The following is a 22,251-nucleotide window of genomic DNA, read 5'->3' on the forward strand; positions in this document are numbered from 1 at the left end:
TATTAATCTGTAGTACATTAATAGTGTTCATAACTCTAAAAATAAATGTTTCACATAAAACATTTTCAGTACTTAAAAACTCCATTTTTAGTTCCCTGTTTCTGCGGTTGTGTTTAGTGTGTTGTGGCTATCAGTAGGCATCTTTTGCTAGTACAAAACTATAATGAATAATCTTATGTAGAGATAGTTGACCACATTTGAGAGTATATCTGAAATATAAATTCTGAACAGAATTGCTGGGTCAAAGCGTAGACAGATTTTGCCAAATGGCCTTTCTTATGCCAGTTTACACTGTAACTGATAATGTTCCTCTTTCCACACATCCTTTCTAATAAGTTGAATTATGCATTTTCTCATCTGTGCCAATTTGATGTGTTTTTTTAAAGTATCTCAATGTAGTTTTAATCTGTATTTCTTTTATTGTGAATTAGGTTGATCATTTTTCAGTGATTTCATGTGACCTGTTTATATTCTCTGACCATATATCTATTGGGCTATTCAGTTTTTATCTTATTGATTTATAGTTCTTTTTGTATATTAGAGAAATTAGTCAAATAAAACATTGTAACTGCTGTGTGTAGTTAACAGCCAAATGTAACACAAAACTGAACCAGAAGTCTCTTTACCAACAGCTGAAGAAAATTAACTGTGAACATCACAATCACTAGATGCTGAATCAACTCTTAATGGAGTAAAGTGTGCAAAAGCCACTCTCTTGATTAGACAATGCTTTCTACTTTGTGTGCAGAAGTTTTTAAATTTTTTAATAATACAAGGTTTTTTAAGCTGGAATCACTGTGGCTCATGGGGATATAAAGTTTTCTTTTAACCATGTTTAAAATGGAGAAAATAAGATGTTGAGCCCTTTGCTCAGATGATTAAAAAAAACAAAACCATTAATAGCTTGATCAGGAATCGCTAAGAGCTTGTTTCCTACCCCCGCTTCAGCTGCCTCTCTCCAACAGAGACTAGTAAATGCAGTCATGCGTCCCTTTAAAAATTACTATGCCTGTCTTGTGTAACATATATACATACTTACTCATGTTTGCAATAGAGACACAAATATGACCAAAAATAGTAGGTTTATTCCCTGGACAAAGAGAGATAAAGTGTGTATTTCGTAAAACATTGCAGCAAATCCTCGAGTTTTTTTATGTAAGTGAGTTTCTAAAGGAAGTCCTAAAAGGTTGAAGTGATTTTTAGAATAAAAACCAACTTCTTTTAAGCATACAGCCTATGCAAACAAAGCTTTTAATTGAATCAGTGATTGATTTCTTTGGATTTTCCCCCCCTTTTCACCAAATTTAGCACGTGAATCTTACTTTATTTTGAAAATATTTTATCCAACTTGTTTTCTTAACCTTTTTTCCCATCAAGACTACTAAAATGAGATACTGTGTCCTATTACTGAGTCAAATAAACTATCCTGTGATACTAGGTATTGATGGTAGACAGCCATGTAAATTTTCTTTGACTCTTAAATATAATTATTTTGTTCAGGTTAGATTTCTAAAATGGAATAAGATTGAAAAATTAATGTGTGGCGCAGAGCAATGAGACAGCTTTAGATAATCTTTGACCAACTTCCTGACTGAAGTAATGAGAGGAATTAAGTGATTACTTTCCTATCACCGTTTATTGTTGTTGTTTGGTGGTTTTTGTTTGCTTTGTTTTTTGCTTTTTTTTTTTTCCAGAATCCTTTAGAATTTGATTTCTCCATCATTTGTCATGATAAAGAAGACAAGTTTAATTGCAGGCTATAATTCTTTGCATGTAGAAGTGAATGTGCTTTTATCTGGACTCCTATATTTCATTCCTACTAAATATTGAGTATATTTCCCATAAAAGTGAGCCTAACATGTTTTGTTTAGTTAATAATGATCAGTATCCAGCATTAAATAAATTTGGGGAGCATCCTTAAATCTACTTATTCTCCATTCATTAGAATGAGGAATTCTACATAATTATGTTTTTTCTTAAGCCACCAAGGCTTTCTTAGTTTTTGTTTTTGATTTTAGTTTGCTAAGGCTGCCATAATAATAAAATACCACAGACCAGTGGTATTTTATTGCCAGAAATTTATTTTCTCACAGTCTAAAGGCTTGAAGTCCAAGGTTAGGGGGTTAGCAGGTTTGGTGTCTTCTGAGGCCTCTCTCACTAGCTTGCAGATGGCTTCCTTCTTACTATGTCCTCATGGCCGTCCCTCTGTGTTGTCTGTGTCCTAATCACCTCTTCTTTTAAGAACACCAGTCATATTAAATTAGAGCCCACCCTAATGACTCTATTTTAACTTAGTCACTTCACTCAAAGCCCTGTCCCCAAATACAGTCATATTCTGAAGTACTAGAGGTTAAGGCTTCAACATATGAATTTTGTTCTCTTTAGAGATTACAAACAACCATGAGAAACACTAAAAGAAAATAAAGTAATCCTTAATCTCACAACCTAAAAGCTACCAAGGATATATAGCCTACGAGCATTTTTTCTATTAATATATATGAAATAGCTTATAAAAACAGAATCATCCTGAACATAATGTCTTGGATTATACTTTTTTTCTTTTTCATTTATCAGCATGTTGTAAATATCTATACCATAATTCATTAATCAATCAGCAAATTTCTGGTATTTAGGTTATTTTACAGTTCTTTCCTACTATAAATAGTACAGAAATAAACCTTTCAAAAACATTGCCCACACAAAAACGTTCTAAAGTGCACAAACTATTTTCTTCTATTACAAGACATAATTCAACCCCTTTTTTCATTCATCATTATAGACATCATTTAATTATACTGTTATTGTACAGCTGTATTCTCAGTTAACAACTGTAGAGTTCTGTCCCCAGACTGCAGTGCCCTTTAGTTTCTGTTCCTGCCTTTTATAGAACATATTTTATCTTTTACTTGCGGCTCTCATTTTATGACAGTAACACTGTCCCTACTTATAGCATATTCTAATATGGTGTAGACCAAATAAGCAGTTAACCAAATTGTTATGATTGTCTTTAAAATAAATAATTTCAAACAAAGTCCTAAGTGATTCTCTTATGGTAATATATAAAAACTTTTAACATCGGACTTCCTTTGATTCAGAGACCTTTTCTCACTTTCTCATTTACTTATTATGTGGTCACATTCTAGATAATTTAAGTTTCTGAATAAGTGACTTTTGTATCACTGAGGTAGTATTTTATAGTGGAAATCTCACTCTACCGTACAATATATTACTTCTTAAAAGTATTTTCATCTTATCTTCCATTGTAATATGTCCTGACTTCTTACCTTTTCTTCTTTAACCAGGATTACCTGAGCTGGAATTGGAACCAATTGATAACCAGTTTGGACAACCAGGAAGTGGTGATCAGGTTCCATGGACAAATAATACAGTGACAGCTGTAAATCAGAATAAGCCAGAGGAGTGAGTAATACATTTTGTATATTATGAAGTATCAGATACCAACTTCTACAGCAAAGAACTACTTTTCCCAAACTGGATTCCAGTCTGTATTGGTATTTTGTGAGATATTAATAGAAGTGAAGGTTTAATGAAAAGGATGGAGGAGGACACTGAATCAAACAGATTTATTTACTGCATGACTGCAAGGCTAGAGTACATTGTAATTATCAGGAGGCTGATATAGTATGCAGCTGTTGTTTTATTTTTTATCTCTTACTTTTCTTTGATTACCATAAAATTCCTGGGACCTGTGGATGAATTGGCCTCGGCACAACAACTATGTTGCTCTTTATTTTGTCCAGCTTTTCTCTTTGTTTGGAGCAAGAGTGGATAAGAAGGGAAGGTACTTTCCACATCTACTCAGTGTCCCATCTTAATTGGAATTTAATTTCTTAATCCACACAGGTAGCTCCATTCCAACACATAGACTATATCTCATATATAGCAACCAAAGGATGAGTAGGTAATATTGAGTGTGGAGCCTTAACTGTGAACTATAGTCCCATTTACCTTCCCAAAAGAAGAATCCTTATAATTATATTATTATACAAGTAATTTTAGTACTAGTATTATCTTCTATGTATTTCTAAGTTTTATGCATCAGTTGGTATCAGTTTGGATTAGACTATGTATTTCCTACATGTAATCAACAATTTATTGCTTAACACTGAGCATGTTTCATTTTTCTAGTTTGATTTCTTTTGTAAATGATTATCATGTCATGTTATCAATATAATTTGATCATCTTTGAAAGTTAAGTAATATAATGTGTACTGTTTTGATTATGGTTCAATTATCAATAATAAATGGCACCCATAGAATAAATGGTATAAATCTTGATATAGACTAAATGATTTTTTTCTGCGTTTTTGGTTGATTTTTATTTTTTACTTCTGTTAAAAATTATTTTCTCTTAACTATGTTTGGTTCATTTTTCAGGCTATTTCTGTAAGCTAACATGAAGAATATGGAAACAAAATTCAATGATTGACAGAATAATGAAAAATATATTCAAACTACATACCAAACATTCATAAATTTCTGCCCATTAAGTATAGAAAATGTCATTGCATAAGAATTGGTTAAACAAGCATTTCAACAGAGAATTTCCTAGAACTACATTTGCATATATATGTGTGTGTGTATTTGCATTCTTAAGGTTGAATACTTACTTGCTATATCAGTCTTAAACTTTCTTATCTTTTGATTCTGCAGCCAGTGCATTAGTTCACAGTTAGATGAGCTTCTCTGTCCACCAACAACAGTCGAAGGAAGAAATGATGAGAAGGCTCTTCTTGAACAGCTGGTATCCTTCCTCAGTGGCAAAGATGAAACTGAGCTAGCTGAACTAGACAGAGCTCTGGGAATTGACAAACTTGTTCAGGTATTTACTAAAGTTGGCATTATTTAAATGATGGAGCCCTGAAAGCTAGAAAATTATTTTTAACAAGACTTTTCCGTATTACTCTCACTGTGTTTTAGTTGTTTTATAATTTACCCTTGTGAAAGTTATCAAAATATATAATAGTTAAATAATGGGCTTTTTAAACAAAAATATCATAATAATTAGAATTAGAAATAATTAGAATTAGAGAGTTTTAGCCTTTTACTATAGAACATAATCTTAGAAGCTCCCCCTAGAATAAAATCCATATTTTATATCATCACTTCTTATTTTAGGACTTAATTTGTCTTTCATTCATGCTACACTTCAACCTATATGTTCCATGACATTCCAACTTCCGGGTTAGCATTATTCAGGCTTTGTAGTTAAAAGATCACTTTAGTGCATCATGACCAGTATATATTTTTTTAACATCTTTATTAGAGTATAATTGCTTTACAATGGTGTGTCAGTTTCTACTTTATAACAAAGTGAATCAGTTATACATATAAAAATGTCCCCATATTTCTTCCCTCTTGCATCTCCCTCCCTCCCACCCTCCCTATCCCACCCCTCTAGGTGGTCACAAAGCACCGAGCTGATCTCCCTGTTCTATGCGGCTGCTTCCCACTAGCTAGCTATTTTACATTTGGTAGTGTATCTATGTCCATGCCACTCTCTCACTTTGTCCCAGATTACCCTTCCCCCTCCCCATGTCCTCAAGTCCATTCTCTAGTAGGTCTGCATCTTTATTCCCGTCTTGCCTGTAGGTTCTTCTGACCATTTTATTTTATTTTTTTTAGATTCCATATATATGTGTTAGCATATGGTGTTTGTTTTTCTCTTTCTGACTTACTTCACTCTGTATGACAGTCTCTAGGTCCATCCATCTCACTACAAATAACTCAGTTTCGTTCCTTTTTATGGCTGAGTAATATTCCATTGTATATATGTGCCACATCTTCTTTATCCATTCATCTGTTGATGGACACTTAGGTTGCTTCCATGTCCTGGCTGTTGTAAATAGAGCTGCAATGAACATTGTGATACATGACTCTTTTTGAATTATGGTTTTCTCAGGGTATATGCCCAGTAGTGGGATTGCTGGGTTGTATGGTAGTTCTTTTTTTAGTTTTTTAAGGAACCTCCATACTGTTCTCCATAGTGGCTGTATCAATTTACATTCCCACCAACAGTGCAAGAGAGTTCCCTTTTTTCTCCACACCCTCTCCAGCATTTATTGTTTGTAGATTTTTTTGATGATGGCCATTCTGACCGGTGTGAGATAATCTCATTGTAGTTTTGATTTGCATTTCTCTAATGATTAATGATGTTGAGCATTCTTTCATGTGTTTGTTGGCAATCTGTATATCTTCTTTGGAGAAATGTCTATTTAGGTCTTCTGCCCATTTTTCAATTGGGTTGTTTGTTTTTTTGATATTGAGCTGCATGAGTTGCTTGTATGTTTTGGAGATTAATGTTGTCCGTTGCTTCATTTGCAAATATTTTCTCCCATTCTGAGGGTTGTCTTTTCGTCTTGTTTATGGTTTCCTTTGCTGTGCAAGAGCTTTTAAGTTTCATTAGGTCCCATTTCTTTATTTTTGTTTTTACTTCCATTTCTCTAGGAGGTGGGTCAAAAGGATCTTGCTGCAATTTATGTCATAGAGTGTTCTGCCTACGTTTTCCTCTAAGAGTTTGATGGTGTCTGGCCTTACATTTAGGTCTTTAATCCATTTTGAGTTTATTTTTGTGTATGGTGTTAGGGAGTGTTCTAATTTCATTCTTTTACATTTAGCTGTCCAGTTTTCCCAGCACCACTTATTGAAGAGGCTGTCTTTTCTCCATTGTATATTCTGGCCTCCTTTATCAAAGATAAGGTGACCATATGTGCATAGGTTTATCTCTGGGCTTTCTATCCTGTTCCATTGATATATATTTCTGTTTTTGTGCCAGTACCATACTATCTTGATTACTGTAGCTTTGTAGTATAGTCTGAAGTCAGGGAGCCTAATTCCTTCAGCTCCATTTTTCTTTCTCCGGATTGCTTTGGTTGTTCAGGGTCTTTTGTGTTTCCATACAAATTGTGAAATTTTTTGCTCTAGTTCTGTGAAAAATGCCAGTGGTAGTTTGATAGGGATTGCATTGAATCTGTAGATTGCTTTGGGTAGTAGAGTCATTTTCACAATGTTGATTCTTCCAATCCAAGAACATGGTATATCTCTCCATCTATTTGTATCATCTTTAATTTCTTTCATCAGTGTCTTATAATTTTCTGCATACAGGTCTTTTGTCTCCTTAGGTAGGTTTATTCCTAGATATTTTATTCTTTTTGTTGCAGTGGTAAATGGGAGTGTTTTCTTAATTTCACTTTCAGATTTTTCATCATTAGTGTATAGGAATGCAAGAGATTTCTGTGCATTAATTTTGTATCCTGCTACTTTACCAAATTCATTGATTAGCTCTAGTAGTTTTCTCGTAGCATCTTTAGGATTCTCTGTGTATAGTATCATGTCATCTGCAAACAGTGACAGCTTTACTTCTTCTTTTCCAATTTGGATTCCTTTTATTTCTTTTTCTTCCCTGATTGCTGTGGCTAAAACTTCCCAGCTATGTTGAATAATAGTGGTGAGAGTGGGCAACCTTGTCTTGTTCCTGATCTTAGTGGAAATGGTTTCAGTTTTTCACCATTGAGGATGACGTTGGCTGTGGGTTTGTCATATATGGCCTTTATTAGGTTGAGGAAAGTTCCCTCTATGCCTACTTTCTGCAGGGTTTTTATCATAAATGGGTGTTGAATTTTGCCGAAAGCTTTCTCTGCATCTACTGAGATGATCATATGGTTTTTCTCCTTCATTTTGTTAATATGGTGTATCACGTTGATTGATTTGCATATAGTGAAGAATCCTTGCATTCCTGGGATAAACCCCATTTGATCATAATGTATGATCCTTTTAATGTGCTGTTGGATTCTGTTTGCTAGTATTTTGTTGAGGATTTTTGCATCTATGTTCATCAGTGATATTGGCCTGTAGTTTTCTTTCTTTGTGACATATTTGTCAGGTTTTAGTATCAGAGTGATGGTGGCCTCATAGAATGAGTTTGGGAGTGTTCCTCCCTCTACTGTATTTTGGAAGAGTTTGAGAAGGATAGGAGTTAGCTCTTCTCTAAATGCCTGATAGAATTCGCCTGTGCAGCCATCTGGTCCTGGCCTTTTGTTTGTTGGAAGATTTTTAATCACAGTTTCAATTTCAGTGCTTGTAATTGGTCTGTTCATATTTTCTATTTCTTCCTGGTTCAATCTCGGAAGGTTGTGCATTTCTAAGAACTTGTCCATTTCTTCCAGGTTGTCCATTTTATTGGCATATAGCTGCTTGTAGTAATCTCTCATGATCCTTTGTATTTCTGCAGTGTCAGTTGTTACTTCTCCTTTTTCATTTCTAATTCTATTGATTTGAGTCTTCTCCCTTTTTTTCTTGATAAGTCTGGCTAATGATTTATCAATTTTGCTTATCTTCTCAAAGAACCAGCTTTTAGTTTTATTGATCTTTGCCATCGTTTCCTTCATTTCTTTTTCATTTATTTCTGATCTGATCTTTATGATTTCTTTCCTTCTGCTAACTTAGGGATGTTTTTGTTCTTCTTTCTCTAATTGCTTGAGGTGTATGGTTAGGTTGTTTATTTGAGATGTTTCTTGTTTCTTAAGGTAGCCTTGTATAGCTATAAACTTCCCTCTTAGAACTGCTTTTGCTGCATCCCATAGGTTTTGGGTCCTTGTGTTTTCATTGTCGTTTGTTTCTAGGTATTTTTTGATTTCCTCTTTGATTTCTTCAGTGATCTCTTGGTTATTAAGTAGTGTGTTGTTTAGCCTCCATGTGTTTGTATTTCTTACAGGTTTTTTCCTGTAACTGATATCTAGTCTCATAACGTTGTGGTCGGAAAAGATACTTGATATGATCTCAATTTTCTTAAATTTACCAAGGCTTGATTTGTGACCCAAGATATGATCTATCCTGGAGAATGTTCTATGAGCACTTGAGAAGAGTGTGTATTCTGTTGTTTTTGGATGGAATGTCCTATAAATATTAATTAAGTCCATCTTGTTTAGTGTATCATTTAAAGCTTGTGTTTCCTTATTTATTTCCATTTTGGATGATCTGTCCATTGGTGAAAGTGAGGTGTTAAAGTCCCCTACTACGATTGTGTTACTGTTGATTTCCCCTTTTATGGCTGTCAGTATTTGCCTTATGTATTGAGGTACTCCTATGTTGGGTGCATAAATGTTTATAATTGTTATATCTTCTTCTTGGATTGATCCCTTGATCATTATGTAGTGTCCTTCTTTGTCTCTTGTAATAGTCTTTGTTTTAAAGTCTATTTTGTCTGATATGAAAATTGCTACTTCAGCTTTCTTTTGATTTCCATTTGCATGGAATAAGTTTTTCCATCCCCTCACTTTCAGTCTGTATGTGTCCCTAGGTCTGAAGTGGGTCTCTTGTAGACAGCATATATATGGGTCTTGTTTTTGTGTCCATTCAACCAGTCTGTGTCTTTTGGTTGGAGCATTTAATCCATTTATATTTAAGGTAATTATTGATATATATGTTCCTATTACCATTTTCTTAATTGTTTTGGGTTTATTATTGTAGGTCTTTTCCTTCTCTTGTGTTTCCTGCCTAGAGAAGTTCCTTTAGCATTTGTTGTAAAGCTGGTTTGGTGGTGCTGAATTCTCTTAGCTTTTGCTTGTCTGTAAAGCTTTTAATTTCTCCATCGAATCTGAATGAGATCCTTGCTGGGTAGAGTAATCTTGGTTGTAGGTTTTTCTCTTTCATCACTTTAAATATGTCCTGCCACTCCCTTCTGGCTTGCAGAGTTTCTGCTGAAAGATCAGCTGTTAACCTTTTGGGGATTCCCTTAGGTGTTACTTGTTGTTTTTCCCTTGCTGCTTTTAATATTTGTTCTTTGTATTTAATTTTTGATAGTTTGATTAATATGTGTCTTGGAATGTTTCTCCTTGGATTTATCCTGTATGGGACTCTCTGTGCTTCCTGGACTTGATTAACTATTTCCTTTCTCATATTAGGGAAGTTTTCAACTATAATCTCTTCAAATATTTTCTCAGTCCCTTTGTTTTTCTCTTCTTCTTCTGGGACCCCTATAATTCGAATGTTGGTGCGTTTAATGTTGTCCCAGAGGTCTCTGAGACTGTCCTCAATTCTTTTCAATCTTTTTTCTTTATTCTGCTCTGCAGTAGTTATTTCCACTATTTTATCTTCCACGTCACTTATCCGTTCTTCTGCCTCAGTTATTCTGCTATTGATCCCTTCTAGAGAATTTTTAATTTCATTTATTGTGTTGTTCCTCTCTGTTTATTTGCTCTTTAGTTCTTCTAGGTCCTTGTTAAACGTTTCTTGTATTTTCTCCATCTATTTCCAAGATTTTGGATCATCTTTACTATCGTTATTCTATTCTGAATTCTTTTTCAGGTAGACTGCCTATTTCCTCTTCATTCGTTAGGTCTGGTGGGTCGGTTTTTTTTTTTTTTTTTTTTTTTTTTTTTTGCGGTAAGGGGGCCTCTTGCTGCTGTGGCCTCTCCTGTTGCGGAGCACAGGCTCCGGACATGCAGGCTCAGCGGCCATGGCTCACGGGCCCAGCCGCTCCGTGGCATGTGGGATCTTCCCGGACCAGGGCACGAACCCCTGTTCCCTGCATCGGCAGGTGGGCTCTCAACCACTGCGCCACCAGGGAAGCCCAGTCTGGTGGGTTTTTGCCTTGTGCCTTCATCTGCTGTGTGTTTCTCTGTCTTCTCATTTTGCTTAACTTACTGTGTTCGGGGTCTCCTTTTCGCAGTCTGCAGGTTTGTAGTTTCCGTTGTTTTTGGTGTCTGTCCCCAGTGGCTAAGTTTGGTTCAGTGGGTTGTGTAGGCTTCCTGGTGGAGGGGACTAGTGCCTGTGTTCTGGTGGATGAGGCTGGATCTTGTCTTTCTGGTGGGCAGGTCCACGTCTAGTGGTGTGTTTTGGGGTGTCTGTGGCCTTATTATGATTTTAAGCAGCCTCTTTGCTAATGGATGGGGTTGTGTTCCTGTCTTGCTATTTGTTTGGCATACGGTGTCCTGCACTGTAGCTTGCTGGTCGTTGAGTGGAGCTGGGTCTTGGCGTTGAGATGGAGATCTCTGGGAGATTTTCACCATTTGATATTATGTGGAGCTGGGAGGTCTCTTGTGGACCAGTGTCCCGAACTTGGCTCTCCCACTTCAGTGGCACAGCCCTGACACCTGGCTGGAGCACCAAGAGCCTGTCCTCCACACGGCTCGGAATAAAAGGGAGAAAAACAAAGAAAGAAAACAAGAAAGAAAGAAGAAGATAAAATAAAATAAAGTTATTAAAATAAAAAATAATTATTAAGAAAAAAAAATTTTTAAGTAATTTAAAAAAAAAAAAGGACAGAACCCTAGGACAAATGGTAAAAGCAAAGCTATACAGACAAACTCACACACAGAAGCATACACATACACACTCCCAAAAAGAGAAAAAGGAGAAAAAATATATATATTGTTGCTCCCAAAGTCCACCTCCTCAATTTGGGGTGATTCGTTGTTGATTCAGGTATTCCACAGATGCAGGGTACATGAAGTTGATTATGGAGCTTTAATCCGCTGCTTCTGAGGCTGCTGGGAGAGATTTCCCTTTCTCTTCTTTGTTCTCACAGCTCCCGGGGCTCAGCTTTGGATTTGGCCCCGCCTCTGCATGTAGGTCGCCCGAGGGCGTCTGTTCTTCACTCAGACAGGATGGGGTTAAAGGAGCAGCTGCTTCGGGGGCTCTGGCTCACTCAGGCCAGGGGGAAGGGAGGGGTACGGATGCGGGGCGAGCTTGCAGCGGCAGAGGCCAGCATGACGTTGCACCAGCCTGAGACGTGCCGCGTGTTCTCTCGGGGAAGTTGTCCCTGGATCACGGGACCCTGGCAGTGGCTGGCTGCACAGGCTCCCTGGAAGGTAGGTGTGGATAGTGACCTGTGCTCGCACACAGGCTTCTTGGTGGCGGCAGCAGCAGCCTTAGCATCTCATGCCCGTCTCTGAGGTCCACGCTGTTAGCCGCGGCTCGCGCCTGTCTCTGGAGCTCCTTTAAGCGGCGCTCTTAATCCCCTCTCCTTGAGCACCAGGAAGCAAAGAGGCAAGAAAAAGTCTCTTGTCTCTTCTGCAGCTCCAGACTTTCTCCCGGACTCCCTCCTGGCTAGCTGTGGCGCATTAGTCCCTTAAGGCTGTGTTCACGCAGCCAACTCCAGTCCTCTCCCTGTGATCCGACCGAAGCCCGAGCCTCAACTCCCAGCCCCCGCCCGCCCCGGCGGGTGAGCAGACAAGCCTCTCGGGCTGGTGCGTGCTGGTCGGCACCGATCCTCTGTGCGGGGTCTCTCTGCTTTGCCCTCCGCAGCCCTATTGCTGCGCTCTCCTCCGTGGCTCCGAAGCTTCCCCCACTCCGCCACCTGCAGTCTCCGCCCGCGAAGGGGCTTCCTAGTGTGTGAAAACCTTTCCTCCTTCACAGCTCCCTCCCACTGGTGCAGGTCCCGTTCCTATTCTTTGTCTGTGTTTTTTCTTTTTTCTTTTGCCCTACCCATGTACGTGGGGAGTTTCTTGCCTTTTGGGAGGTCTGAGGTCTTCTGCGTTCAGTAGGTGTTCTATAGGAGTTGTCCCACGTGTAGATATATTTCGGATGTACTTGTGGGGAGGAAGGTGATCTCTGCGTCTTACTCCTCTGGCATCTTAAAGCTCCTCCTTCTCTCATAAAGAACGCTCAGAAATTCTTGGGTGGGTCCAAGGGGGGCAGAAGGTGGCTGTGGGGTCAGCTGGTGGCCACAATTATCACATGGCTCCCTCTGATGGGTCTGCAGTGTGATGTGAAATAGTGAATAAAAGGGTCAGGTCATCCTCAGGGTTCCTATGATTCACTCTAGAGGCCGCCATCAGTATTTTTTTAATGGAGTAGAACAATGTAGAATACAGAGTATCAGAATGCAGAAAAAGGGGAAGTTATGTTTCATGAAACTCTGTTTTCAGTTACACACACACACACAATGGGTCACAATTTAAATTACATTTCTTACAATGAGTAATAGTCAAAAAGTTTAACTATTGCATTCTGTTAGGTCAGCTGTGAATTTTTTTTTCAAATGAGATAAAAGCATGAATTCTGTATTTGAGATAGAAAAATTAATCCCTCCTTTAGGATTCTACTTCTCATGGTAACCCATTAAATGTAACATTTGTTGATTCTTAGACTTTGCAGTGAGGTTCTTTTCAAACCGTTTAGCTTTATTTCATTGATGTAAGGCCCTTATTTTAACTATATTTTCATCTCTTTACTGAGATTTTAAACATCTCAGTTAATCTATAACTCCATTTCAGAAGTAACTTTTATAAGTGATTCCTTTAAGTAGCAAACTTCTGGAGAGCTTCATGAATTCAGCATGAATATATTATGAAACTTTCTAGAGATAACATGCCCTCAGATCCAAAATTATATAGAGAAGCACGTCATTTATTGCCAGAAATTTATTTGTAAAATGTTCTGGCTTATTTTCCAACAGGGAGGTGGATTAGATGTATTATCAGAGAGATTTCCACCACAACAAGCGACACCACCATTGATGATGGAAGAGAGACCCAACCTTTATTCCCAGCCTTATTCTTCTCCTTCGCCTACTGCCAATCTCTCCAGCCCTTTCCAAGGTGTGGTCAGGCAAAAACCTTCACTGGGGACTATGCCTGTTCAAGTAACACCCCCTCGAGGTGCTTTTTCACCTGGCATGGGCATGCAGACCAGGCAGACTCTAAACAGACCTCCAGCTGCACCCAACCAACTTAGACTTCAGCTTCAACAGCGATTACAAGGACAACAGCAGGTGAGTACTCTTGTTCAGCTGGTGATCCTTTTTAAAGGTATGCGCTCACTCTCTGTGTAATAAGACAGCCCAATTGCTACAATAGAAGTGTCAAGTCCACTCCCAGAACCTTTATGACTCAAAGTCATCCTTGGTCTATTAGGATAAGAATAAGGGACATTCATTCAATTAAAGACTTCTAGCTCATAACAAGGTACTTTGACACCAACAGTTTAAAAGGAATTTACTTTTGTTTTTTGAGATAAGAAATATTTAGGATGAACATAATATGGTTATTAAATTAATAAAATTGAAACATTGATTAATTTCTAAAGTAGAGCATCAAGAGATACTGTTTATCAGACTCACAGACTTAGAGAATGAACTTACGGTTACCAGTGGGAAGGGTGGCGGGAAAGGATAGTTAGGGAGTTTGGGATTGACATGTACACACTGCTATATTTAAAAAGGATAACCAACAAGGACCTACTGTATAGCACAGGAACTCTGCTCAATGTTATGTGGCAACCTGGAGGGGAGGGGCGTTTGGGGAAGAATGGATACATGTATATGTATGGCTGAGTCGCTTTGCTGTGTACCTGAAACTTTCACAACACTGTTAATCGGCTATACTCCAATATAAAATAAAAAGTTTAAAAAAGAGAGAGAGATTGTTTATAATTGAACCCAAAATGACGTTTATGTTGTTTGTAGTTAGAGTGATTAAAGCCTAATGATGTCATAATACTAGGAGAACAGAGGAAGGGATAGTTTGGGGGTCCTGGGAGTTGTGGGTGAGTTAAGTATTTTCTCTCATGACAAATAATGAGTAGGTATAATGACATAAATATTTAAGATTGTATAAGCAGCAGTTATAGGGATAATCATCAAGAACCAAAAACCCAAACTGTTAAAAGTATTGTTTCTGGGAAGCAGGACGGGGACTGTAGATTGTTGCTTCTTGTTATTAATCTTTTGTATTTTTTTAACCATATGTCTATATTGCTTTGAATTTTTAAAAAAGCATTTAAAGAAATTCCCTGGAGCCTTACTAATAGACAAAGGAAGAGGAAGAAGGAGCTAAATTATATTAGACAGGCAGCGTGATAAGATGGCTGCAAGAGTTAGCTCTAGTTTCAAGTCCTAGTTTTAACCTTATCTGAAGTGGGTTGATAGTCATATTATTGAGCCTTTTAAAGCCTCTGATTCCTCATCTGTAAAAAGAATCTAATAAATAATTCCTTTACCTCATAGGTGTTGTGTAGATTAAATGAGATAATAGATGTAGAGCATAGATGTAAAGCTCTTAGCACAGTGCCTGGCATGTAGTCCCACTTAGTAAATACTAGCTATTATTATAAAATTGTATTCAGTAAATATAACAAATAATATAAAATGTGCTTCCATTCCACTTAAAAGGAGGAAGATGAGGAAAGGGAGAAAGAGAGAGATGACATAGGATGAAAAAGAATATATATATATATATTTTTTTTTTTGCGTTACGTCGGCCTCTCACTGTTGTGGCCTCTCCCGTTGCAGAGCACAGGCTCTGGACGCACAGGCTCAGCGGCCATGGCTCACGGGCCCAGCTGCTCCGCGGCATATGGGATCCTCCCAGACCGGGGCACGAACCCGTATCCCCTGCATCGGCAGGCGGACTCTCAACCACTTGCGCCACCAGGGAGGCCCCCAAAAATATTTTTAATGGTAGACTAAGGAATAATTTTTAAACACTGGAGTGGAATAAAGGACACAAAGAGGAATTAAGGGAAGAGAAAGAAGAAAACAGAAACAAAGGAAACAATAATACGTTCTGAGTATTATTTAAGATAAACTACTTCTTGTTATAACTTGTCATTCATTATTAGATGGCACAATAAGAAATACTTAATAGTTCCCCTGTATTGAATTTTTCACAAAATATATTTAGGGGGACTATACTAGTTACTGAGACAAATACAAAAAATAAAAGATATAGGCAATTTTCAGAGCTTACAATCAGCTTGGGGTATTCAAAACATAGTGTACAGTCAGCCCTCTGTATCTGCAGGTTCCGCATCTGCAGATTAAACCAACTGTGGATCAGAAAGAGTATTTTTTTAAAATTCCAGAAAGTCCCAAAAAGCAAAACTTTCTGGCAATGAAAACTGCCTGATAAAAGAATAAGCTTCCTTAAAGAACTCTTTGTTTTGGCAAGAATTTATGTGGTGGCTGAATCAGGGTTCTCAACCTCATCACAATGAGCATTTGGGGACTGGTACATTGAAGGATGTTTAGCAACATCCCTGGCCTCTACCCACCAGATACTAGTAACAACCCCTCCCCAAGCTGCGGTAACTAAATGTCGTCATATATTGCCAACTCTTCCTTATGGTGCAGAAGTCACCCCTGGTTGAGAACCTCTTGGCCAGATAATCATCTTTCAGGTTTACTGTAGAAGGGCTTCTTGCTAAGGCACTGGAAAAAAATCCATTCAGGCAGATAAAGTGACAGCAAGCCTGAATTGTGTGTGTGTGCACATGTGTGCATTTTATACATATAGGCTGGGTTTGTGCTCTTCCACTGGCCTCAAGCACCACATCTCCTTTAGTAACACAAGCCTGGTGATGTGACCTTTAAAGGCTTTTGAATTTGTGTAACCAACTCTAATCTAAGGATTACCAGCTTCTCTCTTCCCACTCCCTAACCCCCAAAGGTTAAGGTTTTGGAGGAGATAAAGGATATGGTGATCCTTTTAGGAAGACGTCCTTGGAAGAAGTAGAATTTGACCTGCTTACTGGAAAATGGGTAGCATTTTAGTAATCAGAAAGAAGAAGCAGTTTAGAGTGAGACTGTTGTACACAGCATTAGTTAGGTTGTACACACAGTTAAGGGGAGGGGAAGATAAACTGAGTTTTTCCAAGGGCAGGAATAATTTTTCTTTAACAGAAAGTCCTTGTAAATTGCTGCTTTTAGAACAATTCCTTCTACTTCTAAAAGTAACCTATTTATTTTCTAAGGTTTTGATTTATTTTCTAAGGTTCTTTTCTCACTTTTACTAGTTCTGAAGCATTTTTTCCTCTGTCCCCACCCATTTCATTTTCATGTTATCTCACAGTTCAAAGAATATATAAAGCTGTAAGTTTGGAATCCCAACTCCCACACTTCTGGCAGTTTTACTTCTCTTCATCGCTAAGTATTAATGTATTTTCACCTATCCTCATTGCCTTCTCTTCTGTTTTTAGACTTGCTGTTCTTTCTGCCTTGAGTTAACTCTACCATCCTCTTTGCTACCTGGCATTCTCATCTTTCAAGGTCCCATTGAGCTCACTCATGCTCTTGGTCTCTGCCTTCAGGTCCTAGGCTAAGTTAGTTGCTCCCCCAGTGCTGCTCTACACATCTATATATGCAGTATAGCGCTTGTGCGTTGCACTTCTGTATTGGCCTCTGCCACTCAACAGAGAGTTCCCAGAAAATAGAAATTTGCTCACTTTTGTAGCCTGAAAACTTTATATACTATCTTGCATATACTGAGTTTTTTTTAAATCTTTGTAAAACTTATGGTTCATTTAAACTTATGTGCAAGGTCTGTTGAGTTTAAGAAGTATGTAGATTTTCATACTTAAGAGCCTTTTAGAACCATAATATTTCTTATCTTTATTTTTGACGTGATTCTGAATGTTTTATCCTATTCCACAGTGCCTGAAAGTTGTAACTTTAATATTTATATTATATTGGGCTTTTCCCTCCAAATCAATTTGTTTTCTAATCTAATGGGAGTCAAAAAATGAATGAAACTAGAGTTGAGAATTGAGCTTTTTGGAGATAGCTGTTTGCAGCTCTTTGGATTCTCTTATAAAATTTTCATAGGCTTTCTAGTTTTCAAATAGTATATTAAAATATATTAAATGTATTAAATATGAATATAATAAAATACATTGATATGTCAGTGTATTTTATAAATAATTTATATATTATTAAGTACCGTATAAACACAAAACAGTATTGGTATTATTACTGTTATCTCTCTGAAAAGTTTATTCATATCAAATTGTTGAGTAAGAAATCCTTTAAGCAATAGATTGTTTATCAAGAGATATCACTTGTAAGGATGCTTGTTTTGTTATTTGATAAAGTTAAGGCATGCCTATGACCTGGAATGCTAAGCCTGATATAGATATTATCCTTCAAACTAATGTTCTCTAGAAGATTGTTCTAGGAGATAATAATAAATGTTAATGGCTATATGTCAGAAAAAAAGGTTCATGATAAATAAATTGCATAGTTTATCCCCTTCTTGGAGCTCTTCACTGTGCTTTGGCCAATTAAAGTCTCATAGAATTAATACAGTAAAGAAATCTATTTCACCTTGTGTAACCCATTATTTCCAATGCTTAATACAGCACAGCATGCTATTTTCCTGGCACATCTATTAATATCCTGCAGAACAATGTTCTTTAGAACACCAATTTGGGAAATGCTGGTCTAAAGTAATTACTTCTTCTAGTTAAATAAATAGTCCATTTTCTCAGACCATTTGTTTCTTATATAATTCTCTCCAGCTAATGAAATTACATCGGATTTTCCCCAAATATATACCCATCAGACAGGTACCCTCCAAGTCAGAAGTACCTCAACTTTTCCATTCATCTCCCAGACCTTTATAGAATGTTCCCTATTGTATATTTACTTTTTTACTCACGACAGTTTAAGACCTAGGGCCAATGTTTCTTTTCTCTCTACTATTGCATGTGTCTGAAATAACTAAGTTTTTTTTTTAATTTTTACAGTGTTGTGTTAGTTTCTACCATACAGCAAAGTGAATCAGCTATACGTATACATATATCTCCTCTTTTCTGGATTTCCTTGCCATTTAGGTCACCACAGAGCATTGAGTAGAGTTCCCTGTACTATACACTAGGTTCTCATCGGTTATCTATTTTATACATAGTATCAATAGTGTATATATGTCAGCCCCAATCTCCCAATTCCTCCCGCCCCCACCCCCACGTCCCCCTTGGTATCCATATGTGTGTTCTCTAGTCTTTGTCTCTATTTTTGCTTTGTAAATAAGATCATCTATACCAATTTTTTCAGATTCCACATATATGCATTAATATACAATATTTGTTTATCTCTTTCTGACTTACTTCACTCTGTCTGACAGTCTCTGGGTCCATCCACGTCTCTACAAATTACCCAATTTCGTTCCATTTTATGGCTGAGTAATATTCCATTGTATATATGTACCACATCTTTATCCATTCATCTGTCAGTGGACATTTAGATTGCTTTCATGTCCTGGCTGTTGTAAATAGTGCTGCAGTGAACATTGGGGTGCATGTGTCTTTTTGAATTATGGTTTTCTCTAGGTATATGCCCAGGAATGGGATTGCTGGGTCACGTGGTAGTTCTATTTTTAGTTTTTTAAGGACCTTCCATACTGTTCTCCATAGTGGCTGTATCAGTTTACATTCCCACCAACAGCACAAGAGGGTTCCCTTTTCTCCACACCCTCTCCAGCATTTGTTGTTTGTAGATTTTGAGATGATGGCCATTCTGACCAGTGTGAGGTGATATCTCAAGGTAGTTTTGATTTGCATTTCTCTAATAATTAGTGGTATTGAGCATCTTTTCATGTGTTTGTTGGCCATCTGTATGCCTTCTTTGGAGAAATGTCTATTTAGGTCTTCTGCCCATTTTTTGATTGGGTTGTTTGTTTTTCTGATATTGAGCTGCATGAGCTGTTTATATAGTTTGGAGATTAATCCTTTGTCAGTTGCTTTGTTTGCAAATATTTTCTCCCATTCTGAGGGTTGTTTTATCATCTTGTTTATGGTTTCCTTTGCTGTGCAAAAGCTTTTAAGTTTAATTAGGTCCTATTTGTTTATTTTTCTTTTTACTTCCATTACTCTAGGATGTGGGTCAAAAAATATCTTGCTGCAATTTATGTCAAAGAGTGTTCTGCCTATGTTTTCCTCTAAGAGTCTTATCATCTCTGGCCTTACATTTAGGTCTTTAATCCATTTTGAGTTTATTTTTCTGTATGGTGTTAAGGACTGTTGTAATTTCATTCTTTTACATGTAACTGTCCAGTTCTCCTAGCACCACTTATTTTTTTTTAATAAATGTATTTATTTTATTTATTTATTATTTTTGGTTGCATTGGGTCTTCGTTGCCGCATGGGCTTTCTCTGGTTGCAGCAAGCAGGGGCTACTCTTCATTGTGGTGCGCAGGCTTCTCGCTGTGGTGGCTTCTCTTGTTGCGGAGCACGGGCTCTAGGCACGTGGGCTTCAGTAGTTGTGGCTCGCGGGCTCTAGAGCGCAGGCTCAGTAGTTGTGGTGCACGGGCTTAGTTGCTCCACGGCATGTGGCATCTTCCTGGACCAGGGCTCGAACCTGTGTCCCCTGCGTTGGCAGGCGGATTCTTAACCACTGTGCCACCAGGGAGGCCCTCCCAGCACCACTTATTAAAGAGGCTATCTTTTCTCCATTGTATATTCTGGCTTCCTTTCTCATAGATTAGGTGACCACAGGTGCGTGGGTTTATCTCTGGGCTTTCTATCCTGTTCCATTGATCTATATTTCTGTTTTTGTGCCAGTACCATACTGTCTTGATTACTGTAGCCCTGTAGTATAGTCTGAAGTCAGGGAGCATAATTCCTCCAGCTTCATTTTTTTTTTTTTCTCAACATTGCTTTTGCTGTTCAAGGTCTTTTGTGTTTCCATACAAATTGTAACATTTTTTTGTTCTAGTTCTGTGAACAATGCCACTGATAATTTGAAAAGGATTGCATTGAATCTATAGATTGCTTTGGGTAGTATAGTCATTTTCACAATATTGATTCTTCCAATCCAAGAACATGGTGTGTCTCTCCATCTATTTGTGTTGTCTTTGATTTCTTTCATCAGTATCTTATAGTTTTCTGCATACAGGTCTTTTGCCTCCTTAGGTAGGTTTATTCCTAGGTATTTTATTCTTTTTGTTGCAGTGGTGAATGGGATTGTTTCCTTAATTTCTCTTTCTGATCTTTCATTGTTAGTGTATAGGAATGCAAGAGATTTCTGTGTATTAATTTTGTATCCTGTGACTTTACTCAATTCCTTGATGAGTTCTAGTAGTTTTCTGGTGGCATCTTTAGGATTTTCTTTGTGTAGTATCATGTCATCTGCAAACGACAGTTTTACCTCTTCTTGGCGAATTTGGATTCATTTTATTTCTTTTTCTTCTCTGATTGCTGTGGCTAGGACTTCCAAAAGTATGTTGAATAATAGTGGTGAGAGTGGGCACCCTTGTTTTGTTCCTGATTTTAGAGGAAATGCTTTCAGTTTTTCACCATTGAGAATAATGTTTGCTGTGGATTTGTCATATATGGTCTTTATTATGTTGAGGTAGTTTCCCTCTATGCTTACTTTCTGGAGAGTGTTTTTTATCATAAATGGGTGTTGAATTTTGTCGAAAGCTTTTTCTGCATCTATTGAGATGATCATATGGTTTTTGTTCTTCAGTTTGTTAACACAGTGTATCACATTTATTGATTTGCATATATTGAAGAGTCTTTGCATCCCTGATATAAATCCCACTTGATTATGGTGTATGGTCCTTTCATTGTGTTGCTGGGTTCAGTTTGCTAGTATTTTGTTAAGGATTTTTGTATCTATATTCATCAGTAATATTGGCCTGTAATTTTCATTTTTTTGTGAGATCATTGTCTGGTTTTCATATCAGGGTGATGGTGGCCTTGTAGAATGAATTTGGGAGTGTTCCGCCCTCTGCAAGTTTTTGGAAAAGTTTGAGAAGGATAGGTGTTAGCTCTTCTCTAAATGTTTGATAGAATTTGCCTGTGAAGCTTTCTGGTTCTGGACTTTTGTTTGAAGAGTTTTAATTACAGTTTCAATTTCAGTGCTTGTGATTGGTCTGTTCCTATTTTCTATTTCTTCCTGGTTCAGTCTTGGAAGGTTGTACCTTTCTAAGAATTTGTCCATTTCTTCCAGGTTGTCCATTTTATTGGCATAGAGTTGCTTGTAGTAGTCTCTTATGATCCTTTGTATTTCTGCGGTGTCAGTTGAAGTGTCTCCTTTTTCATTTCTAATTTTATTGATTTGAGTCCTCTCCCTCTTTTTCTTGATGGGTCTGACTAAAGGTTTATCAATTTTGTTTATCTTCTCAAAGAACCAACTTCTCGTTTTATTGAGTTTTGCTATTTTTTTTTGTTTCTCTTTCATTTATTTCTGCTCTGATCTTTATGATTTCTTTCCTTCTAGTAACTTTGGGTTTTGTTTGTTCTTCTTTCTCTAGTTCCTTCAGGTGTAAGGTTAGGATGTTTATTTGAGATTTTTCCTGTTTCTTGAGGTGGGGTTGTATTGTTATAACCTTCCCTCTTAGAACTGCTCTTGCTGCCACCCATAGGTTTTGGGTCATTGTGTTTTCATTGTCATTTGTTTCTAGGTATTTTTTTATTTCCTTTTTGATTTCTTCAGTGATCTCTTGGTTACCTAGTGGCACATTGTTTAGCCTCCCTGTGTGTGTGTTTTTTACAGTTCTTTTTCCTGTAATT

The 22,251-nt window shown here is 37.3% G+C and overlaps 1 protein-coding gene across 12 annotated transcripts in view; it reads left to right on the forward strand.

Moving 5' to 3' along the window:
• Positions 1 to 22,251, forward strand: part of NCOA1 (nuclear receptor coactivator 1) — a 264,878-nt gene that overhangs the window by 208,577 nt on the left and 34,050 nt on the right. For all 12 annotated transcript variants that reach the window (XM_060116868.1, XM_060116867.1, XM_060116866.1 and 9 more), the window contains 3 exons: positions 3,303 to 3,420; positions 4,675 to 4,843; positions 13,421 to 13,735. In XM_060116868.1, coding sequence (XP_059972851.1) covers positions 3,303 to 3,420; positions 4,675 to 4,843; positions 13,421 to 13,735 — 602 coding nt within the window. The remainder of the gene's footprint in view (positions 1 to 3,302; positions 3,421 to 4,674; positions 4,844 to 13,420; positions 13,736 to 22,251) is intronic.

This window comes from Mesoplodon densirostris, chromosome 14, assembly GCF_025265405.1.
Source record: "Mesoplodon densirostris isolate mMesDen1 chromosome 14, mMesDen1 primary haplotype, whole genome shotgun sequence".
NCBI lineage: Eukaryota > Metazoa > Chordata > Mammalia > Artiodactyla > Ziphiidae > Mesoplodon > Mesoplodon densirostris.